Source organism: Mus caroli, unplaced genomic scaffold (assembly GCF_978045245.1).
Source record: "Mus caroli unplaced genomic scaffold, Mus_caroli_1 scaffold_4, whole genome shotgun sequence".
Classification (NCBI taxonomy): domain Eukaryota; kingdom Metazoa; phylum Chordata; class Mammalia; order Rodentia; family Muridae; genus Mus; species Mus caroli.
Genome location: NW_028227259.1, coordinates 124,916,574 through 124,939,483, shown reverse-complemented (window position 1 = coordinate 124,939,483; position 22,910 = coordinate 124,916,574). Strand labels below are relative to the sequence as shown.

Genomic DNA, 22,910 nt, shown 5'->3' with positions numbered 1-22,910 from the left:
CATGTTTCCAACCTACACTGAACTTGTAACCCTGCAGGAATGCTACCCACCCCTTTGCCTTGCTAAACTCCTGAATATCCACAATGACTTCCACTGATGTCTTCCTGCCCTTACCTACCCCACAGGCAGCCTTGAGCCCTGACCCCACCCCACACACATACTCTTCTGCCCCAGTGCTAACAGCCAACGGACTCAACAGACTGTTTCTATCAACCCTAACCCCTCCCCATAAAAGGGACCTCAAAAGCGAAGGAGGAGCTGCTCTCTGAGGACCCCAAATTAGTGGGGAGGCAGTCATCTGGCCTGTTCCCTTGGGCACTGGCTTTATTCAGACAGTAATGGGAATGTTTTTTTTTTTTTTTTTTTTTTCCTTCAGAACTAATGGCAGCTCTTGTCCCCACCACACAGACTCTGGGCTCTCTTGTCAAAATGGCTCCAGAATTGGGGTGACTGTGAGCCACAGTGAGGAGCGAGGTGACCGCCATCAGGGCAGAGGAAAGAGAGGCCTACTGACCTGACCCCCAGAGTCTCCAAGAGCGGCCCCCATAGTGGCTCTGGAATGATATGGCAGAGGCCCAGTGGGGCACAGTGAGGGTTGGGTGAGGCGATACACATATTCGACCCCTCAGGAAGCTGAGGCAGGGTCCCCGAGAGCTGCTAGTGCCCCCTAAGCCATTTTCCTTCTATGGCCTCACTCAGAGGAACTACAAGAAGTCTGCTGCTTTCAGGGATCCTTTGTTAGAGCCCATATTTTTTTTTTTTTTGTGACTTCAGTCACTCCATTGGACTCCAAGGTGATACAAAAGTCACTGTGCCTTTCCTGGTGAGGGTCCCAGGAAGCCATCTGCCACGTAGGACAGCCACATACAATGTGCCATCTACCTTGGAAGAAGATGCTATACATAACAGTTTATGAGAGGCTGAGGCAGGGGATTACCAGCTCAAAGCCAGTTTGGGCTAGACAGCAGGCTCTGTCTCAATACTAACCCAAAATAATTGTGTTGAATTGGTGAGGTTTCTTTTTGTGTTTAATTTTTAAATATTTAAATATTTACTTTTTAACACGTGGGGGGGGGACTACTCTTGACTCTTCAGGGCCCATGTTCACCCAAAGGCAGGAAGCCTACATCTGTCTGTCAAGGCACCTGTCCTGCGGTGCATCTTTGAGCAAGTCAGTACCTTCTCTGAGCTCAGTCTGTCTGCCCTGTCTGTCACCGAATGCTTCAGCCACTGGAAACAAGGAGGAAGGACATTATGTTAACAGACAGACTCTACCCTCAATAAAATCAAATTAGCTTAGCATTTAGCCAGCCAGCTTTCTGCCAAATTTTTTTTGAGACAGGCTCCTCCTAGCTATAGGTGGAGGAAACAGAGGCACCAAGAAGACAGTTCTACACTGATGGACGCAAACACTGGCCTCTGTGCAGGTGTCCCCTGAGGCTCTAGAGGCTTTAAGTTTAAGCTGGGGTGTCCTTGGGAGTGGCCAGCTAACTGGAAGCAAACACACACCAGCTGCTGGGAAGTAACTCCCACACTTGAGTTTCGATTTCCTAGGTTCCTAGGCTTGGCTGTGTTGGGGGTGGGGCTTTGGACTTGATTTCCTCTTTCTAGAAACCTGGGTACAGGGCAGAAGCCCCAGGACTTGAGCTACAGTGCTCTGCCTCAACAATTGACAAGACCCGCTAGCAACGATGGGAAACTGGCTGACCGGCTGGTCATCTGACAGGTCATCTGGCTATTCATCTGACTGGTCACCTGGTGGGTCTTCAGGGGTGCCCTCCGGGCCAGTGCACAAGTTAGAAAAGTCTATCCAGGCAAACCTCCCACCCAATGAAAACTGTCTGCAGCAGATTGCTGTGTCCTTGGTGCCATCACAGAAGCTAGAAGAGTATATCCAGGCAAACCTCAAACCCAACAGAAAATCTCTGAAGCAGATAGACCAGGCTGTGGATGCCATCTGGGACCTGCTGCGCAGTCAGATCCCTGTGAAGGAAGTGGCTAAGGTGAGGCTCAGGGTGGGGGGCCAGGGCTCTGCATCCCAGGAGAATTCACTCTCCCCAAAGGTGGTGGTGCTGAGCATTGTGCCACACCGGGCCCAGGGGTTGCACTTCAAAGGCTTTCCTCTGAGGACAGACAGTGAAGGGGTCCAACCTGCTGCCAGGTCTTCTTCCGCCTGGCTGCATGACTCCCGGAAGGGTCCTTTACCTCTCTGTGCCTCAGTGTCCAGATCTGCAGAATGAGGTCAGCCTAGACCCCACTTCAGAGTGTTGTGATGGTGAAGCACGCAGTGTTCTTAGCACAGGGATGGCTGTTATCAGTGCTCAGTACATTACCAGGGATTGACTACATGCATTTGTGCTTTGCCATAGAGTGTCTTTGACTCCACATTTGTGAGATTTTTGTTCATGTATCTTTTTCATGCCTACATAGTACTCCACCGTATCTATTTTTTTTCATGCCTGTATAGTATTCTGCTGTGTTATTTGTTCATCTTAGCGCAGTTTTGAGTTGACCCCAGTTTGGAGCTAGCATGCAAAACATGGACACAAACTGGTGCTGGCAACCTGATTTTAAAATGGCAGTGACATTTGGGGGATTTCACTTGATTTAAGAAATGTCACTACCTGAAGCTACAGAAGGTCTAGATCTCACAACTGCCCCTCCATTTCCCCGCAGGGTGGCTCCTATGGCCGGGAAACAGCCCTAAGAGGCTGCTCCGACGGTACCCTTGTTCTCTTCATAGACTGCTTCCAACAGTTCCAGGATCAGATAAAATACCAAGATACATTCCTTGACTTTATTGAACTGTGGCTGAAAATCCATGAGAAGAAGTCAGTAAAGCATGAACATGCCCTTGTAGTACAAGTGTCTGTACCAGGGCAGAGAATACTCTTGCAATTACTACCAGTCTTCAATCCTCTACGTGAGTGATCTGGGGACTGGGGGGGTGGGTGGGTGTCCAAGCATTCTGGGAGTCCTGGGAGGCCACTGGGGTCCTGTGGGCTGAGGCTGTTTCCAAAATGGAGCTTGTAAACTCCTGTCTTAGTCACTGGTCAGTTGCTGTGAAGAGACACCCATGACCAAGACAACTCTTATAAAAAGAAGCATCTAACTAAGTGGCTGGCTTCGAGTTTCCGAGGGTTAGCGCCTTATCACCATGGTGGGAAACAGCAGGCATAGCGTTGGAGCAATAGCTGAGAGCTCACATCCTGATCAGATGTAAGGGAGAGGACAGATGGCAGAGAGAGAGAGAGAGAGAGAGAGAGAGAGAGAGAGAGAGAGAGAGAGAGAGAGAGAGAGAGAGAAGACATTGGGCCTGACATGGGCTTTTGAAACTGCAAAGCCCCACCCCCAGCAGCACACCTCCTCCTCCTCCAAGGACACACCTCCTCCTCCTCCAAGGACACACCTCCTCTAACAAGGACACACCTCCTAATCCTTCCCAAACAATCCATCAACTGAGGACTAAGCATGCAAAGATAATGAGCCTCTGGGGTCCATTCTCATCCAAGCCACCACAACTCCCAAGAGACAAGAGCCTCCTTCCCTAGGCATACTCTGTCTAGCACTTCATTTTCATCTCATTGACTTTGGAAACAATGTTCTAGACTCTTGAACCTAAAGGGGAGCCTTGATAGGTGAGAGGGTGAATGAGTGATGGGCAGATGGACAAATGGCAGAAAGGAAGTGGACAGGTGGATGGCTGGGTCCCACTAGATGTGTGTTTGTGTGGGTGGATGGATGTAGGGATAGGTATGCATGTATGAGGATGAATGGATAGATGATGTGTGGAAAGATGGAAAATGGATGGAAGCATTGTGGATGGATGGATGGATAGATGGATGGATGTAAAAGTGGATGGATAGATAGATATATGTGTGGATGGATAGATGAGTGGGTTGGATGGATGGGTGGACAGATGGAAAATGTATGGATATAGGGGTGGACAGATAGATGGGTGGGAAAACAGAAGCATGAGAATGTATCATGGCTATTCTGCCAGCAGTGGACTCCACTGGGCTGACAGCCCAGGACCTCTGAGCTGGAGGCCAGGGCCCCTTCATTGTCCACAAACCTGAGAAACTTCTGGGTTACTGAGCCCTTGAATGGCCACCGCCTAACCATTTTCTGACAAGATGGAGATGTATATACACCCACATGATGACATTCCCAGAAAGGTGGCATCCCTGGGCCCTTCCCATCTTAGGGTTTGAAGGTGAACAGTCCCTACAGGTTCATGTGTTTGAACACTTGGTCCCAGCTTGTGGAGCTCATTTCAGAGGGTGTGGAGAGGAAGTGGAGGGCTGGGAAGTGAGTCATAAGGGTGGTAACCCCAGCCTGCTTCTGGCCCCACTTCCATTCTGTGTTTGCTTCCTGGTCCAAGACGGGATCATGCAGCATCACCTCCTGCAGCCATATCTTCCCCACCACGATGGCTATACCCTCTAACAGGGAGCCAAAAGAAAGACCTCCCTCTTCCAACCAGAAAAGGGACTGACACATGACCCCCTGGGTCCCTTGTCACCAAATCTAAGATCAAAGGAACCAGCTAACAGGTTTGTTTAGTTGTAATGGTGTGCCTGCCTTGAAAGGGCTGCAGGAAATTCTGGGTTCTCGCTTCTGATACACAGAGTCTGGTAGTAGGAGTCCAGTCCAACCCACCCTCTGCTGCCTTGACCCAATCAAGGAAACTGCTGGGAGAAAGAAACTCTCCACATGTAGTACTGTATGATGACACCAGATGGCGATAGATTTGCATCTTCCAAAATAAGATTTAATTACAAGAAAGCAATAAATGTTGCTGAAAAAAATAAGACCCTACAGGAGGCGGGGGGGGGGGGGGGCTCTGAAATTGCTTCCTTTACTAAATAAAAAGGCCAACTAGCCTGGTATACTTGTCTCTACCAGGTCAGGTAGACTGTTGTTGCCATGGTTTCTGTAGTTGTGCCCCACATGAGGATTGTAAGACTTACTTGCTACATTGTTGCATAAAGGACTTCAGTTATGCCTGGTATAGAGTCACTAGTCAATAAATGGCAAGGGCATGTGCCCAGTACTTGCTGGGGTGTCCACATGGTTCCTTGCCCAAAGCTGTGTACCTAAATATGAACAGCAGAACTCAGTGAGCAAGTGTGGAAACTAATTGGTCCGTGCACCTCTCCCTTTCCTGGTCCTGTCACCTCGAGGTGCCCTAGTCTATGTAAGAGGCATTGGTAGAAGTCACTCTGTAACACAGACGTATGTAATTGCACACAAACATTTGGCTTTGGTATTATCCTGAGGCCTTCATTTCTCATGTGTAATTTACTGCCTCATGCTGTGTGTGGCTCCATTGATTCTGTCTTGGGTGCACACGCACACGCACACACACAGCCTTCATTTTAGCTTTTATTATCTATCAAGGAGAATAACCCCACTGTTAGCTTTCCCAGAGAATGAGCTGCCCTCTTGCAGATCAGGCAATAGAGGATCTTCTCAACTCCAGCTGAGCTTCCCGCTGCTCTCTCCTGTCTCTAAGGCTCCAGTGAGAATCCCAGCTCCTGTGTCTATGTGGATCTCAAAAAATCCATGGATAAAGTAAGAGCCTCACCAGGGGAGTTCTCAGACTGCTTCACCACACTGCAGCAGCGGTTTTTCAAGAAATATCCCAGAAGACTGAAGGATTTGATCCTATTGGTCAAGCACTGGTATGAACAGGTAATGTATGTTGTTGCCTTGTTTAAGAGGGTTTCAGTCTAACCTGGAACTCACACTGTAGACCAGGCTGGCCTCAAAGTCAGAGATCCACCTGCCTCCTCTGCCTCTGCCTCTCTGCCTCTGCCTCTGCCTCTGCCTCTGCCTCTGCCTCTGCCTCTGCCTCTGCCTCTGCCTCTGCCTCTGCCTCTGCCTCTGCCTCTGCCTCTGCCTCTGCCTCTGCCTCTGCCTCTGCCTCTGCCTCTGCCTCTGCCTCTGCCTCTGCCTCTGCCTCTGCCTCTGCCTCTGCCAACTCCCAAGTCCTGGGACCAAAGCCACCATGCCCTACTGTATTAGCTTTCTATTGAGATCATTCATAGTGAGGAAATTTCAACCATATTAACAACATACCTCAACCTGATTTGATCTCTTCTTCAGCCACAAACCAGAATAGAATATTTTCTCAACTCAAGGACATGGTGGCTGCCTGACTGATCCCAGCACTCTAGAAGAGAAGACACACAGCTCTAGAGTTTAAGGCTAATCTCAACTTTTGAAGCTGGCGAAATGGTTCAGCAATTAAGAGGACATATTGTGGGCTGGAGAGATGGCTCAGCCGTTAAGAGCACTGACTGTTCTTCCAGAGGTCCTGAGTTCAAATCCCAGCAACTAACTACATAGTAGCTCACAACCATCTGTAATGGCGTCTGATGCCCTCCTCTGTGACAGTATACTCACATATATTATATAAATAAATAAATTGAGAGAGAGGGAGAGAGGGAGAGGGAGGGAGAGGGAGAGGGAGAGGGAGAGGGAGAGAGAGAGAGAGAGAGAGAGAGAGAGAGAGAGAGAGAGAGAGAGAGAGAGAGAGAGAATGAATGCACACATTGGTCTTCCAGAGAACAAGGTTGGATTCCCAGCACCTGCATCATCCATCCCACAACCAACTTTCACTCCAGAGGGATCTAACACCTCCAGGTTATGCAGGCACGAGAACATGCAAACAAAACACCTGTACACATAAAACAAAAATTTGACTATATATTTTTTTAAAAAATTTAAATTCCAATATCAGTTACCACTTATGGGGGGGGTGGCATAGTATATGTGTAGAGGTCAGAGGATGGGTTTTCTCCTTCCACTATATCGGTCCTGGGGATTGAACTCAGTTCAACGGGCTTGGTAGCAAGCACCTTTCCTCACTGAGCCCTCTTGCTGACCCTCCCTTATTTTTGGACACTGTAAATGGATCACATTGCACACAGTTGATATCTTATTTCACTCCACTTTTGTGCCCTATCACTACATAGCAATAGCTTTTCCTTCCTATATATTATTCTGTTGAGGTAATATAGCCATGTCTTTCTTCTCTGCTGGGCTGGGCCTTTGGGTCATTTCTCTATAAATTGGATCCTTGTGGGTATTCTCCAATATATCTTTTGTGACCTTCAGCACTCATTTTTCTTGGGTAAATAAAGACACAGAATTGCTGAGTTCTCAGACAGACCTCCAGACAACATGTATATACATGTCTATATTTACACACATGGACTCTAGATGAAATATAGCAGAAGGTATTTATTTAGCTTTAGTAGACAGCCAAGCAGATTTTAAAGACCACTGTTCCAGAAGCTGGAGAGCTGTATAAGCCCAAGGACACAAGGGAGGATCCTCACTACCAGTGTAAAGCCAGAAGGATAATCTGCACCTGCAACTCCAGCGTAGGCACAGGCAGAGCCCCAGGAATCCCTGGGCTCACTGGCTGGACGCTGGAGCCAGCAGTGAGCCCAAGGTTCAGTGAGAGATACTGTCCCAGCTGGAGAATGGAGACTGAAGGAGGTAACTGCCCTTGACCTCAGGCCTGTCTCTGTCTGTCTGTCTGTCTGTCTCCCAGTCTCTCTGTCTCCCTCTCCCCCCCACACACACACCTCAAACTCACATACCTGCATGCACTCAGATGTTCACACACTGACACACACCTTCACCCTCACACACACGCTGACACAATCACATGCATGCACTGCACGCTCACACACACACTCACACACACACACTTCCACACGCACACACCCACTCACACTCATGCACATGCATGCACTCATATACATTCTTGCACTCATATACACCCACACATAGTCAGTCACACGTGTTCACACTCACGCACACTCGCACACACATGCACACACATTCGCAGAGAGACGCGCACACTTACGATCACATTCACACACTCACGCGTTCATGCTCTCTTTCACACACATGCTGTCACACAGTCACACATGTTCACACTCACACACACTCTACATTCACATACACTCATGCACACGCACACACATTCACTGAGAGACACCCCACATTTACCATCACATACGCATCCACACTCTCACCCGCACACACACACACTCCTGTAAGCAGTGTGAGTATTCCAGGTGTTTCTTCTACACCTTCACCAGTATCAGACCATACGGACACAGTGACTTGCAGGTGTGGGGGATGCTGTCTCTGATGGCTTCCTGATGGTCTCATCTTCTGTCCCAGTGCCAGGAGAAGTGGAAAACACCCCCACCTCAGTCATTGCTGTACGCACTGGAACTGCTCACTGTGTATGCCTGGGAACAGGGCGGCCAAGCTGAAGACTTCGACATGGCACAAGGCGTCAGGACCGTGCTGAGACTCATCCGGCGGCCGACAGAGCTGTGTGTCTACTGGACAGTCAATTACAACTTTGAGGATGAGACAGTCCGGAACATCCTTCTGCACCAGCTCAGGTCCCAAAGGTACCCAGCTTTCGGAGCTCGCCAGATGCAGGCCAGGGCCCCACTGAGAGCGAGTTCTGAACCCTTGCTAGGAGCCAGAGCGAACCTGAGGGTCTGCTTGCAAAGGAGAGCCAGCTAGTGCATTTCACGGTCCCAACTCACGGTTAGGTTTTGTCTGCCAATGGGTGGTGGGAGAAGGGGGTTGGGAAAAGGGGGGAAAAAGTTCTCAGCAAGGAACAGAGGGATCTGAAAAGCCGAAGTTGAAGAGTCAGTATGGCGGGGTACTGGGGATCCTTCAGCGGCTTAGGGAAGCCAGAGCCTTCAGAGTCTGGGCTGCCAGCTTCCCCCAGCCCCTGCAGTATGTGTGTGTGTGTCTGTCTGTCACCCATGTATGTACAGATGCCTGTGAAGACCAGAGGTTAATGCCAGGTGTCTCCTTACATCTGTTCCTCACTCTCCACTTTGTGGAATTTATTTTATGTATATGAATGCTTTCCCTGTGTCTTTTAAAAAAGATTTATTTATTATTATACATAAGTACACTGTAGCTATCTTCAGACGCACCAGAAGAGGGAGTCAGATCTCATTACGGGTGGTTGTGAGCCACCATGTGGTTGCTGGATTTTGAACTCAGGACCTTCGGGAGAGCAGTCAGTGCTCTTAACCACTGAGCCATCTCGCCAGCCCTCCCTGCGTCTTGTGTCGGTGAACCACATGCATGCAATGCCTATAAAGGCCAGAAGAGGGAGTGAGGTTCCCTGGGACTGTAGTTACAGATGGTTGTGAGCCACTACCTAAGTTCTCAGGCTGAACATGGGTACCCTACCAGAGCAGCCATTGCGCTTGATCGCTGAAGGGTCTCTCCAGCCCTTCTACTTTATTTTTTGAGTCAGGGTCTCCCATTGATGTTCAATAGCCAATAGGCTAGACTGGCTAGCCAGGGAGCCCCCAGACCCACCTACCTCTGTCCTCTCAGGGCTGGGATTACAAACTCACACCAACGTCTGGCTTTTTATGTGAGTCTTGGGGACCCCCAACTCAGGCCCTGTTTGTGAGGCAGGTACTTCACCCGCTGACCCATCCCCAGCCCAATTCCTCTCTTTCCGTTAAGATTTATTTGTGTATCTGTGTGAGCTCAGAAGTGGGTATACACCTCTTCGCACATAGAGACCAGAAGAGGGTATCAGGTGTTCTCCATCTATCCATGGGAGGCAGCATCTCTCTCTTCCTCAACCTGAGTTCCTGTGTGTCTCAACTAGGCTGGAAGCCAGCAAGCCCCAGAGATCCTGCTATCTCTACTCCCCTACCCCCAGAGCCAGGATTAAAGGTGTGTTCAGAATACCCATGTTGTTATGTGGGTGTTGGGTCCCAAACTCTGGCCCTTATGGTTGAGCACTAAGCACTCTCAGGACTGAGCACCAAGCACTCTCAGGACTGAGCACCAAGCACTCTTAAGACTGAGCACTAAGCACTCTTAGTTGCCAACATGTCTTCCCAGTCCCTGATTTCTTTCTTGTGGGGATAGAGGGAGAGTGAAATAGGGTCTTACTGTGTAGCCCTGGCTGGCCCAGAACTCACTCTGTAGACCAGGGTGGCCTTGAACTCACAGAGACCCACCTGCCTCTGCCCCCAAGTGCTGGGATTAAAGGTATGTGCTGCTAAACCCAGCCCTGATTTTTTTTCCATCTAATAAAATTCCTAGACCGGTCATCTTGGATCCAACTGACCCAACCAATAATGTGGGCAAAGATGACAGGTTCTGGGAGCTACTGACAGAGGAGGCTGGGGCCTGGCTGTACTCTCCCAGCCTGAATACTGAGTCACCTGCACCATATTGGGATGTTCTGGTAAGAGGGTTTCCACGCTGGAGGGAGGAATCTCCCAACACTGATCTGAGTGTGTGTCTTGGCTTCCTGTGTGTGCCCGCTGCAACGCGGTCACATGCTCAGTGGAGCTTAAAGCAGCAAAGATTTATCTGCCCACTGTTCTGGATGCCAGAGTTTCGAAGACAAGAAATGGGGAGCACTGGGCTCTCCCAGGAGGTTCAGGGGAAATTTTCCCTGTGACGCCATCACCCTACCTGTCTTAGTTAGGGTTTTCCTGCTGTGAACAGAAACCATGACCAAGGCAACTCTTATAAGAAGAACATGTAATTGGGGCTGGGTTACAGATTCAGAGGTTCAGTCCATTATCATCAATGTAGGAAGTAAGGCAGAAATGGTGCAGGAGGAGCTGAGAGTTCTACATCTAAATCTGAAGGCTGCTAGCAGAAGACTGACTTCCAGGCAGCTAGGATTAGGGTCTTAAAGCCTCTACCCACAGTGACACACCTACTCCAACAGGGCCACGCCCACTCCAAGGCCACACCTCGAAGTAGTGCCACTCTCTGGGCCGAGCATATTCAAACCAGGACACTACCTATCCCTCCACTGGCACACTCTACCCTGTCTGCCTGCTTGTTCCATGCTTATGATGGCTCCTCTAGTTACCTCCATTTTCTATTAGGTCATGGTCATGGGTACTATAGGCCCAAACCCCAATATATTTTAGGGGGAACACAACTCAATCAACTCTTAGAGGCCACAAGATGTATGTGAAGTAGAAAAGGGGGACAGAGAAATAGGATTTCCCCGCGCCCAAGAAAAGTGGTAAATTTACTTCTGCAAGAGTGATATCAGGATGCAGGGAGGGGACACGGGAGGGGAGGAGGAGAGGAGGAGAGGAGGGGAGGGGAGGGGAGGGGAGGGGAGGGGAGGGGAGGGGAGGGGAGGGGAGGGGAGGGGAGGGGAGGGGAGGGGAGGGGAGGGGAGGGGAGAGGAGAGGAGAGGAGAGGAGAGGAGAGGAGAGGAGAGGAGAGGAGAGGAGAGGAGAGGAGAGGAGAGGAGAGGAGAGGAGAGGAGAGGAGAGGAGAGGAGAGGAGAGGAGAGGAGAGGAGAGGAGAGGAGAGGAGAGAGGAAAAGAGGCAGAGCCTCCTAGAAGCACAGAGAAGTCATGCTGTGAGTGACATCTAGCAAACCCTGAAGCCCATGCCATGGGTGCGGGTCAGCAGCAAAGAGATGAAACCTGCCTGTCAGAGGAGGATGTCAGTACCCCCCGAAGTTAGACACACTGAGTCTGTTCAAAGGCTAATTGGTTAACCTTGGAACTGGGGCAAATGTGCCAGTGAGACTGGCGTTACAGACAGTTGTGAGCCACTACCCAGGTACTGGGAATCAAACTCGGGTCCTCTGACAAAGCAAACAGAGCACTTAACCACTGAGCCATCTTTGTAGTCCCTGCCACACCTTTTGATCCCCTGCTGCCATCTCACCAGTCTGTCCCTTCCAGGCTATTGTGTCACCTATCTCTCAACAGCACACAAGGAAGAATGAGTGTTTCTGGCTCATATACATGTGTGCACATACTCACATATAAACGTGTGCACATACTCACATATAAACATGCATACTTACATACGTAGGCTTAGATATTTTTTAAACCCACTTTAATAAGGGTTTTGTAGCATTTCGACCCCCCTCCTTCTAGCACACCATCCAAAGGAAGGGGAGAAAAGATGGTAAATCGGACAAGGGGATGTGGACCTGTTTAGAAGTAGTTCTTTGGGGTGATTCCAATCTCCATTGTCAGGATACCAGCAGCCCAGTTCAGTAGTGTCAGGATACCGAACACATATTAGCAACAATGAAACGGTCCATCAGAAACAGCCAGGCCTCCGCCAGCAGGAGGAACCAGGACCAGCTGGGATGCCAGGAGAAGCTCTCTGCTGTGCCTCTTTCAACAAGCGTTACATAGCTAGCTATGAAAACTCTCCATCGCTGCCCGTCGAGTCTTATTTATTCTCCCTCCAAATATCACACGTCCTCCCAAAATTTCCACCTCACACTCATGAACACTCATCTTTGTACCTGAGGCATCACAACATCATAGGTATGCACGCACCTGTGCTGACACTCGATTGAGTTTGCATGCACGCATTTGCGGGCACATTCGTGCACATACACAGTACATACACTCACACTCGCCCAGAGCACACACGTCTCATAGACATGAGGTACTAAGAGAGTTTCTGCTGCAGTGGAGTGTTGGGAGGTATGTGAGGGTAGGGGGGATTGTTAGGGCTTTTTTTTGTTTGCTTGTTTTTTTGTTTTGTTTTGTTTTGTTTGCCTGGCATTTCAAGAGCATTCTCTGGGTACATCAGTGCAAACTCCAGAAACAAGAAGGTCTCTGCCCATAGTTTGAGGCAGCCTGGCAGAGGGATGGAGGTAACTTTAGTGGTGGCTCCTGTGCAGAACTCACCAGGGTTCTCTCCTCCCCAGCCCATGCCACTTTTCATCACTCCAAGCCACTTACTGGACAAGTTCATCAAGGACTTCCTCCAGCCCAATGACATCTTCCAAAAGCAGATCAATAAAGCTGTTGACATTATCTGTCCCTTCCTTAAAAATGACTGCACCTGGAATTCTGACACCAAAGTCCTGAAGACCGTCAAGGTGAGTGCTGGTCCTTCCCTGATTCCAGTTCTTGGGAGCCAGGAAAACAAGGTGGAAAGGAAGCAGTGCCTCACTTTCCCTTTCCTCCCTAGGGAGGATCCACTGCCAAAGGCACAGCTCTGAAGCGGGGATCAGATGCTGACATTGTTGTGTTCCTCTCCTCGCTGGATAGTTATGACTCTCTAAAAACCAACCGCTCCCAGTTTGTCCAGGAGATCCAGAAGCAGTTAGAAGCCTTTGTGCAGGCCCAGGAGTTGGAGGTGACGTTTGAGAATTCGAAATGGAAGGCTCCCAGAGTGCTGAGTTTTACCTTGAAATCCAAGACTCTCAATGAAAGTGTCGAGTTCGATGTCCTTCCCGCCTATGATGCACTAGGTAAGAGTGTCCAGACCCTAGCTCCTGAGAAGATTCAGGAAGGAGTGGAGGACTCCTTCCAGAATCTGGAATGCTGGGAAATGAGCTGAAACTCTCTACCAATCCTAGCCCAGCCACACACACCCCCAGCAGGTGCATGGCTACAATAGACCTACATGCAACTTCATTCTCATTGAAAGCACCCCCAGATAGCCTCTAGCAGCTGTAGGCTCCACTCTGCACAGTGTGTCAGGGATGGCTCATACAGAGTTAGATAGGTTTCATAGATAATATCCCTTCATTTCCTCCATGGAGAAGAGAATAAAAGAACAGAACAGGCCAAGACTTTGTGAAACAAGAAATGGGAAATTGGTGTAGGCAAAACTCCTCCTTAAAAATCCCATTCATAGCCAGACAGTGGTGGTGCATGCCTTTAATCCCAGCACTTGGGAGGCAGAGGCAGGCAGATTTCTGAGTTCAAAGCCAGCCTGGTCTACAGAGTGAGTTCCAGGACAGCCAGGGCTCTACAGAGAAAGCCTGTCTCAAAACAAAACAAAAAAACAAAACAAACAAACATCCCGTTCACAGCTGAGAGCTACAGAGATATGGATGAATAAAAGACCTCAGGGTAGGCTGGGGAGGTGGCCACCTAGGATAAAAAAGAAAGACCTTGGATAGGTCTTTCTCCAACAGCAAGAAGCAGCATCTAGATCTGGGCTCTGAGTCCACTGAGAGCGTGAGGTGTGGCTGAAGCCGCTGCAGAGCCGAATCTTTGTCTTGTCTCAGTTATTGCAAATATAAACAGTCACAGTGGCTGCCCTAGTGTGCTCTATAAACCCCACTGTGCTCTCCATACATGCAGTCACGACTTCTGCATCTTAGACAAATACATGTACATGGTTCAAAGGAAATTCCCCCATTGAGTTGAATTTCCCCCCAATGAAATTACATTTGTCGGGCTGGAGAGATGGCTCAGTGGTTAAGAGCATTGACTGTTCTTCCAGAGGTCCTGAGTTCAAATCCCAGCAACCACATGGTGGCTCACAACCATCCATAATGAGATTAGATGCCCTCTTCTGGTGTGTCTGAAGACAGCTGCAGTGTTCTCATTAAATAAATAAATAAATCTTAAAAAAAAAAAACATAAAGAAATTACATTTGTCAAAAAACATAGGATGACTTCAGCGTCTAAAGTCGGCTGGCTGTTCTTTGGAGGACCTAAGTTCGATTCCCAGCATTAAACTCCAGTTGGCTCACGTCCTGTAACTCCAGCTCCAGGGGACCTGGTATCCTCTTCTAGCCTTCAGTCGCTTGTGCTTACACATCCATGCACACAGGACACATGCACACACATGCACACACGCGCACACAGACACACACACACATACACACTCACACACACAAATGAAAATAAAGTTTCAAAACACTAGTTTTGAGAAGTGTGGGTATAGATTCATTGGTAGAATGTCTCACATGCCCAAGACTTGGTTACGATCTCCTGTATTGCATAAACTGGGCATGGTGGTGCACAGCTGTAATCTCAACATTTGGAAGGTAGGGGCAAGAGAATCAGACATTCAAGATCCTCTTTGGCTACATAGCAAGTTGAATGCCATCTTGGGCTGCCTGAGATCCTGTCTCAAACAAACAAACAAACAAACAAACAAACAAAAAAACTCTGTTGCTTACCATATTTATCCGATCTAATAGACATTTTGCTCCCATGTTAGGTCAACTGCGGTCTGACTTCACCCTCAGGCCCGAAGCCTACCAGGAGCTCATTGAGCTGTGTGCATCACAGGACATCAAAGAAGGAGAGTTCTCCATCTGTTTTACCGAGCTACAGAGAAACTTCATTCGAACCCGGCCCACCAAAGTGAAGAGTCTGCTCCGCCTGATCAAGCACTGGTACAAACAGGTCAGCCAGCGCCTGCTCTGGCCAAGCTGGTTGTTGTTGTTGATTTTTTTTTTACCAGTGAACTGAGACACAGGCTTTGCCAAGTGTCCTGGACCCCCAAACCTCCCGTGCTAGGGGCTGGGCCTCTTTAGGGAACCTGCTTCATGGATCTTCTCATTATCTTCTACCAGGATAGCCCGGGTCAGGTCTATTAGGCCTCCTAGCACAAAGCAATGTGTGGCAATTTCAGACCTCATGCTGGCCAAAGAGTTTGGCTTCAGCCAAGTTCTCTCATGAAATGCGTGGATGGAAAGTTAGGGCTGTGTGCCACAGGTTGCCAGTTTCACGCTGTGTAGCACACAATGCTCGCTTGCTCTCTCTCAAAAGGCAGCAGGAAGCTGCCCCCTGAACCTAGAGTCACCATGGATACCTGTGGTTTGGTGGGGTGGGGAGTCTCTGGCTTGACTTTCAGCAAGTCACGTGACTTCAAGCCCCCTGTCTTCCTCTTATATGGCAATCCATGTTGCAGGCCCATGACTAGCATACAGAGGGTCCCATCAGCCAGTATGGTTGCATAGATGCACAACACTGTGTGTGCCACACTGCCTGCGTCTAGCAGGCCTACCTAGAACTCAGGGTTTCCCTTGTCCAAGTTCTATGTCATAACCTAGGTTGCCTCTGCAGCAACCCAAGCAATCCAGGAGACACACTGGGCTTTTCTGCCTTGCTGAGGTCACCTGACATCCCCACTCTCCCCACCAGTATGAAAGGAAGATGAAGCCAAAATCTTTGCCCCCAAAGTACGCCCTGGAGCTGCTCACCGTGTATGCCTGGGAGCAGGGCAGTGGCACAGATGACTTCGACATTGCTGAAGGCTTCCGGACTGTCCTGGACCTGGTTATAAAATACCGGCAGCTCTGCATCTTCTGGACAGTCAATTACAACTTTGAAGAGGAATACATGCAGAAGTTCCTACTGACCCAGATCCAGAAAAAGAGGTGCCTACTCTCCCTCCCCGTTCTGAATTAACCCGATTCCCTTCCACACTATTTCTTCCATGACCTAGATTCTTCTCCCTGCAGGGGTGGTGGGGGGTGTCTTGTTCCTTCCCAGCTTGAAACTGAGAGAGGAGAAAAACCCAACCTAGGAGTGGGAGGGGCTTGCCAACCAGGAGAGATGCAGAAGCAGGCAGCAGGCAGAGAGCACTCCCTCTGCTTTTCTTGTTCTGTCACATGGAAATGTGTGTGTGTGCGCGCGCGTGCGCACGCACACGCACTAGACAATCAGAGATAGGTCTGAGATGGTAGGATAATCCTTGAGAAACAGTGCAGCAGTTCCCAGCCCTCACCAGCCACCCCCGTGCACACAAGCATGCACACACCACAGCAAGTCAAAGGTCAACTTTCCAGAGTCAGTTCTCTCCTCCCACCGCATGGGTCTAAGAGGATCGAACTCAGGTTGTCGACTTGGCAGCAAACTCAGTTACCCTTTATCCAGCCCCCTGTCAGTAGCATCTAGTCAGATCTGGTTTTATCTTTCAGAACTAAAAGGATAAAACCAGGCAAGGTGGTATCTGCCACAGTCCCAGCATTTCGGAGGCGGAAAGGTGGAAGATAAGTTGTTGTTTTGTTATTTATTCATTCTTTCTTTTGTTCATTTAAGACAGGGTCCCTTTACATAGTCAGCTGTCCTGGAACTGGCTCTGTAGACCAGGACAATCTCCAATTTCCAGAGATCTGCCTGCCTCTGCCTCCTGAGTGCTGGGATTAAAGGTGTGTGCCACCACACCTGATCAGGAGGACGTTAAATTAGAGGATAGGCTTGTCCACACAGTAAACTTCCCCCCCAAAAAAATTATTTAAATAAAGGGATGGGGTCCTCAGAGTATATACTCCATACCATGAGCAAGAAACAAAGGTGGAGGAAGAAAGGGGAAAGGGGAGAAAATAAAACAGTGAAGGGAAGAAACAAGAGCATTAAGACCAGGATGGCTGGGCTTGCCTGTACATGCACATAAATTCACCAGCCTATCTCCCGACCTCCACGCCCCACTCCCCAACCCCAGCAACTTTGCAACACAACTACTTAGCAACATTGCATTGTGTGACACCTTCTAGTTGGGTGAGAGTCTCTTGAAAAGGGGTGGTCATGGTTTGCCTTACTGTCTACCTTAAATAACATCTTTTTTTTGGGGGGGGGGGAGACCTGTTCTTCAAATGTAACAATTCTAGAAAGTAACTTTGACTCTTAAGTAATTTCAAATTGTTTGACCTAGGCTGCCAGATACATTGTATCATTAGCGAAAATAGGGCCAACCTATATGAAAGCTGAGGCCAGGAATCTTGACAGCCCTTTCACACTATCTAACCTCTCCTTTAGGCCTGTGATCCTGGATCCAGCAGATCCCACAGGTGATGTGGGAGGAGGTGACCGCTGGCACTGGCATCTTCTAGCTGAAGAAGCGAAGGAGTGGCTGTCCTCCCCTTGTTTCCAAGTGAAGCAAAAAGGCCTGGTACAGCCTTGGAAAGTGCCAGTAAGAGCCCTTTAAAGAACAGGGGTGGGCTCGTCACAGATTCCAATCAAAGGCTTTCGTAGTGTAGTAGGTTGGAATTGCTGAGCCCCCAAAGATTTAAAAACTGGACTCCAAGAGTTCAGTCAGTTACTACACACACACACACACACACACTCCCTTCCCAGGTACCTAGAGATCTAAAGACAAGTGACATGGTGGGAATGGTTACTCCAGGAGGGATCTTGTGGCAGTACCAAGGCTTTTTGTCTTTTGTCTAGGTGGTGCCTTGATCCACCCTATCCTATCTGGCAGCAGCACCCATGCCCCCAATCAAAATGACAGCAGACACTGTCAACTATCCCCTGGAAGTAAGGGTACCACTGTCTAGCTCTCTGATCTATTTTTAGCACAAGTGGCCCTGAACCCAATGGGGTGCCTGCACCTTGCAGCTTCACCCAACAGGAAGATGGAGGAAAGAATGGAGAGTCTGGGATTCTGAGGTTGGCTGGGTGTGGCAGCCTGCTTAGGATTCCAGCCTTGGAAGGCTGAGTCCATGGAATCCCCAGAGCAAGCTGACTAGCTCAGTTAGTTCTGGATTTGATTAACAGACCCTGGCTCAATAACTAAGGTGAAATAGTGACTGAGGATGACAGATGACTCCTGACAGCACCTGGGGCCTCGAACGTGTAAACATATGCATGTACACACAGGCACGCACACACACACACACATATGTGTTATATATATGTGTGTGTGTTATATATATGTGTGTGTGTTTTTTTTATATGTGTGTGTGTGTGTGTGTGTGTGTGTGTGTGCGTGTGTGTGTGTGTGTATGTAAAAGGAGGGAGCAGGGAGGACATGGGATTGGCTAGAAGTTTCATTGTCACATTCTCACACATTAAAAATCTAGAATTGTTACATGGCCACACTCGTAATTTTGAAAGTGGCCACCAAAACAAAGTTGTTTCTTCTCCTGGTGGGAGCTTCCTCCTCCTCCACCCAATACACACTGGGCACAGCCCTCCAGGCCACCCTCCCACAGGCAGGCACACTCTGTTCTCCCTTCTGTCCTTCCTTGGCACCGTTGACAACTGGGGACAAGTTGAGGGGGCTGTGTTGTGCAGAGAATGATGGTGAACACTGTCCCAGTCTCTTCTAGATGTCCCCCCCCAAAAAAAAACAAAAACAAAACAAACAAAGAAAAAAAAACCCCAAGACATGGTGTTGTGTCTTCTGGTGAGAGAAAGTTTGTCCCTGGTGAGACCCATACCTCAGGGGCATGCCCCTGTCTTCATCTGCAGGGTGACAGGCCACATTAGCCAAACCTGAAGCAGTCTATTGGTTGTGTTTGTCCTTGATCACAGTTTCCCAAATATCTTTTCCAGATTCTTTTCTGGAGACAGGCTCTTAATACATAGCTCTGGCTGTCCTGAAACTCCCTATGGAGTCCAGACTGGCCTTAACTCACAGAGATCCACTTGCCTCTCCTGGAAAAAAGGGATGCACCAATATGCCCTTCTTTAAGCTTCCCCTCCCTCTCTCTCCAGGTAATGCAGACCCCCGGAAGCTGTGGAGGTCAGATCTACCCCACTGTGGGTGGAGTTACTAAGTAGGAGTCCATTCAGCTCTGGAAGACGCTTCTGGAGTGATCTGGCAAAGACTCAGACCGTGTTAGAAAAGGGAGCCTGGTTCAGCCCTCTCTGGCAGGCTCCCACCTCTCTCCTTCCTTCTTGGAATCAAGACATGGGATTATCCCCCACCCTCCCCCAGGGTCTCACAGCACAGGCCCTGCTCTGTGTGAGTGACCTCCTTCAGAGACACTTGCCCTGTGCAGCTTAATGGGTTCTGCTTCTGTCTGTATTCTGTGCAGTTATTTCCTGCCTCCTGCTCTGCTAGTTCTCTAGTCAGCAGCTCCAGACTCACCCTGTGTCACTAAGGTTAAGCCCCTCCCTAGCCCTTCAGTATTGTCAATCCCAACTAGCCCTTGGAGTCTTCCATTGCGTGTCTTTGCCTGTCTCTTTCCCTGTCACTGTGGATACAGAGATGTACCATCCATCCAGCAGCTAGCCAACTCCCCTCCCTCCACCTCTGCTGTTAAAACCCTTTCTCTTGGGGAAATGTAAACACTATCTACCTCTCTTAATGTCCCAGGACAAACTAAGGTGCATTTCTCCCTTCTCTGAGAAGCCAAAGCTTCCCTGATTGAGCTTACCTGCTCACAGGAGAGGGGTTACAGGCCTTTGAAGCTGCCACACTAGAAGATCTGCACCCAGCTAGGATGATGGCTTCCCTGGGGCTGCGTAAAGGGAACCCCTCCCCTCATCTTTCCTCCTGTATCCTCTAGCCCCTCTCAGAGATCCCGTGCAATCAAGGCAGAATAGAATGCAGCTGGTTGGGACCACTTGTTAAATAACTCAGGTGAGGGTCCCATAACCTTCCCAGCCCACCTCTCTTCCAAGAGTGAAGATAACAGTCAACAAGCCCAGCTGTGATGTTCATTGATGAGCAGGCTCTGGAGGACTCCTGAAGATGGCAGCAGTGTGGCTCAGTGAATAGCCCTGCATAACATTTTACACACACCAAATGCTAGTTGATATCTCTTGCTGGCTGCCCAGGGGGCCTTCACCCCAGGGCTTTAACTGCCCAGAGACAGGAAGTCTAAACCCTTCGCATCCCCAAGTAAGGCTGAGCCTTTTTTCTGCCTGTGCTTGCTCTGATGCATTGAGGATCATGCCTGGCTGCTGTGCAACTTTTAAGCAGAGCCGTGCAGCATCCCAGGGAGTTGATTTCTATGTAAACACCTTCATCCATTTCTGATGTATGCTTTGAGGTGGCTCAGGCTGGGCTAGCCCAGACAGAAATCCTAGGCATGTGATTAGAGGATCAGAACCCTTCTGGCCCTTCTGCAGGGGAGAGATGGGGCTGAAGGTGGGGTTCAAATCTCATGCCGAGTGATGGAACCCAACATCCCTAGGTGCTAAGACCCCACCAAAGTCTCTGGATAAGGAAGTTCCAGGAATCTTTACTGATAAACATCCCAATGTATCAACAAGGTAGACTCTGACCTTCATGGGACAGAAGATCCTGGGTCAGTCCCCTCCCTGGGGACTCTGCAGTTGGCTGTTCATTTATATGCTTCATAATAAATGGTTTCTCTGTGTAGCACTGGCTGTCCTGGAACTCACTCTGTAGACCAGGCTGGCCTTGAACTCAGAAATCCGCCGGCCTCTGCCTCCCAAGTGCTGGGATTAAAGGCATGCGCCACCACTGCCTAGCTATAAATGGTGGTCTTGGGTGCCTCCTTTCTTCAGTCCATGAGTGGTTGTGACAGGTTATGAATCCTGAAGGGAGTCATGTGTGCAACCCACCCAAATACAGACCCTCACAGAGCACAGTGAGAGACTTAAAGGGGACAAAGGGACACCTTCTTTTCCATCAGTGTCCTCTCAGCATCTGTGGGTATGTTAAAGTCATTTGGAGCAGAAATACGAGAGAATTCACGGCAACCTGGGAACACACCATCACTGGTTATTACCAGAAATATCTGGGACATCAGTCCTTTCTCAGAAAATTGGTGACTAATGCTTATGAACAAGAAATAATTAAACCCAGGTTCACCTGTGCAATTATGTCAAGATAAGTGAGTGGCCATAACTAATGAAGAAAAGGCATTTTTTTTTTCTTTTGATAAATTCAATCGGTGCTAGAAAGTATGCAAAGTTAAAACATCTCCATTTTGCAACATGCAGCAGTGATGCACTGATCTAGGAAGTACCATCATTGTATGCTGATGGAGACACTATAACCTGGGTCCAGATGTCACCTCCCCAACCCACAGTTAGAAACACATCAACGAGAGGGAGATTGTGCAGTCAGAGGTGTGCCCTGGGTTTCATGGCACTCAAACAATAGAAAGTAAGAACTAGGAGAGAGGTTGCCAGGCCTGGCACGTAGCCCACAGCACAATCCACATGTTCTTGCCAACTTGACAAAATCGTTTTGCCAGTTTGGGTATCAGCTTCAGCTACACAGAACAGGAGAAGGGGTGTCGGGATGGCTCGGTATGTTAAGACAAGCTTACTGCACAGGCACTAGAACCTGAGTTCAGATCCTAACACTCACATAAAAGCCAGGGAGACTGGGGGCTCTCAGGAACTCTGTAGCCAACCAGGCCAACCAAAGCAGCAAGGTGGGGACTGGCAAGATGGCTTACATTGTAAAGATGGGCTTGCCACCAAACCTGATGCCTGAGTTTGATCTGAGTGCTCAACGTGGTGAAAGAGGAGATCCAGTTCCTTCAAGTTGTCCTCTGACTTCCACATCCACACAGACTACATCATACTTGCGTGCAGGTGCCCTGGTTAAGCTTGCTGCCTGACACCCATTCTGTAAGCATCTGTAAACATAAGTCCTTTTTCTCTTCTGTGGGCTGCCAATCCCTCCACAGAACCATCCAAGCTCAGTGTTTAAGGGGGAGTTCTGCTTTTCTGGTGTTCACAGGAAAAAGATCAGTGTACCAGAGATGGCGGGGGGGGGGGGCAGTGGCAGAGATGGGGAAGCCCTGTCGATTTCCTGTGGAATTTTGGCAAAGGCAAGCTGAAGGAGTCCTAGGAGTCCTCTGAAGCTGGCCACGACCATTCTCTCTCAGCTCCTAAGTGGCAGCAAAGTCCTAAGAGCACCACATTCCCCAGGAGCACTACATTCTCCAGGAGCACCACATTCTCCAGGAGCACCACATTCCCCAGGAGCACCACATTCTCCAGGAGCACCACATTCTCCAGGAGCACCACACTCCCCAGGAGCACCACACTCCCCAGGAGCACCACACTCCCCAGGAGCATCACACTCCCCAGGAGCACTACATTCTCCAGGAGCACCACATTCTCCAGGAGCACCACAGTCATTCCCCAGGAGCACCACATACATTCTCCAGGAGCACCACATTCTCCAGGAGCACCACACTCCCCAGGAGCAGTACATTCTCCAGGAGCACCACATTCATTCCCCAGGAGCACCACATTCTCCAGGAGCACCACATTCCCCAGGAGCACCACATTCTCCAGGAGCACCACACTCCCCAGGAGCACCACACTCCCCAGGAGCACCACACTCCCCAGGAGCACCACATTCCCCAGGAGCACCACACTCCCCAGGAGCACCACATTCATTCCCCAGGAGCACCACATTCCCCAGGAGCACACATTCTTCCCACCTCCCCCCACCCCCAC

General features: G+C 49.4%; 1 protein-coding gene across 3 annotated transcripts; it reads left to right on the top strand.

The window, feature by feature from the left end:
- Window positions 1-1,625: 1,625 nt before the first annotated feature.
- Window positions 1,626-20,844, top strand: Oas2 (2'-5'-oligoadenylate synthetase 2). 3 transcript variants are annotated; one of them, XM_021163462.2, is made up of 11 exons: window positions 1,626-2,003; window positions 2,677-2,923; window positions 5,519-5,697; window positions 8,209-8,447; window positions 10,129-10,273; window positions 12,743-12,916; window positions 13,009-13,291; window positions 15,001-15,188; window positions 15,930-16,165; window positions 17,547-17,700; window positions 19,230-20,844. In XM_021163462.2, the coding sequence occupies exons 1-11, from the start codon at window positions 1,692-1,694 to the stop codon at window positions 19,293-19,295; spliced, it is 2,223 nt and encodes a 740-aa protein (XP_021019121.1). In that variant the 5' UTR covers window positions 1,626-1,691; the 3' UTR covers window positions 19,296-20,844. The 3 variants fall into 3 exon arrangements, with proteins under 3 accessions (XP_021019121.1, XP_085693221.1, XP_085693220.1); XM_085837095.1 differs by lacking the exon at window positions 19,230-20,844 and adding an exon at window positions 17,865-18,157; XM_085837094.1 differs by lacking the exons at window positions 17,547-17,700; window positions 19,230-20,844 and adding an exon at window positions 16,709-17,514.
- The last annotated feature ends 2,066 nt before the right edge of the window (window positions 20,845-22,910 follow it).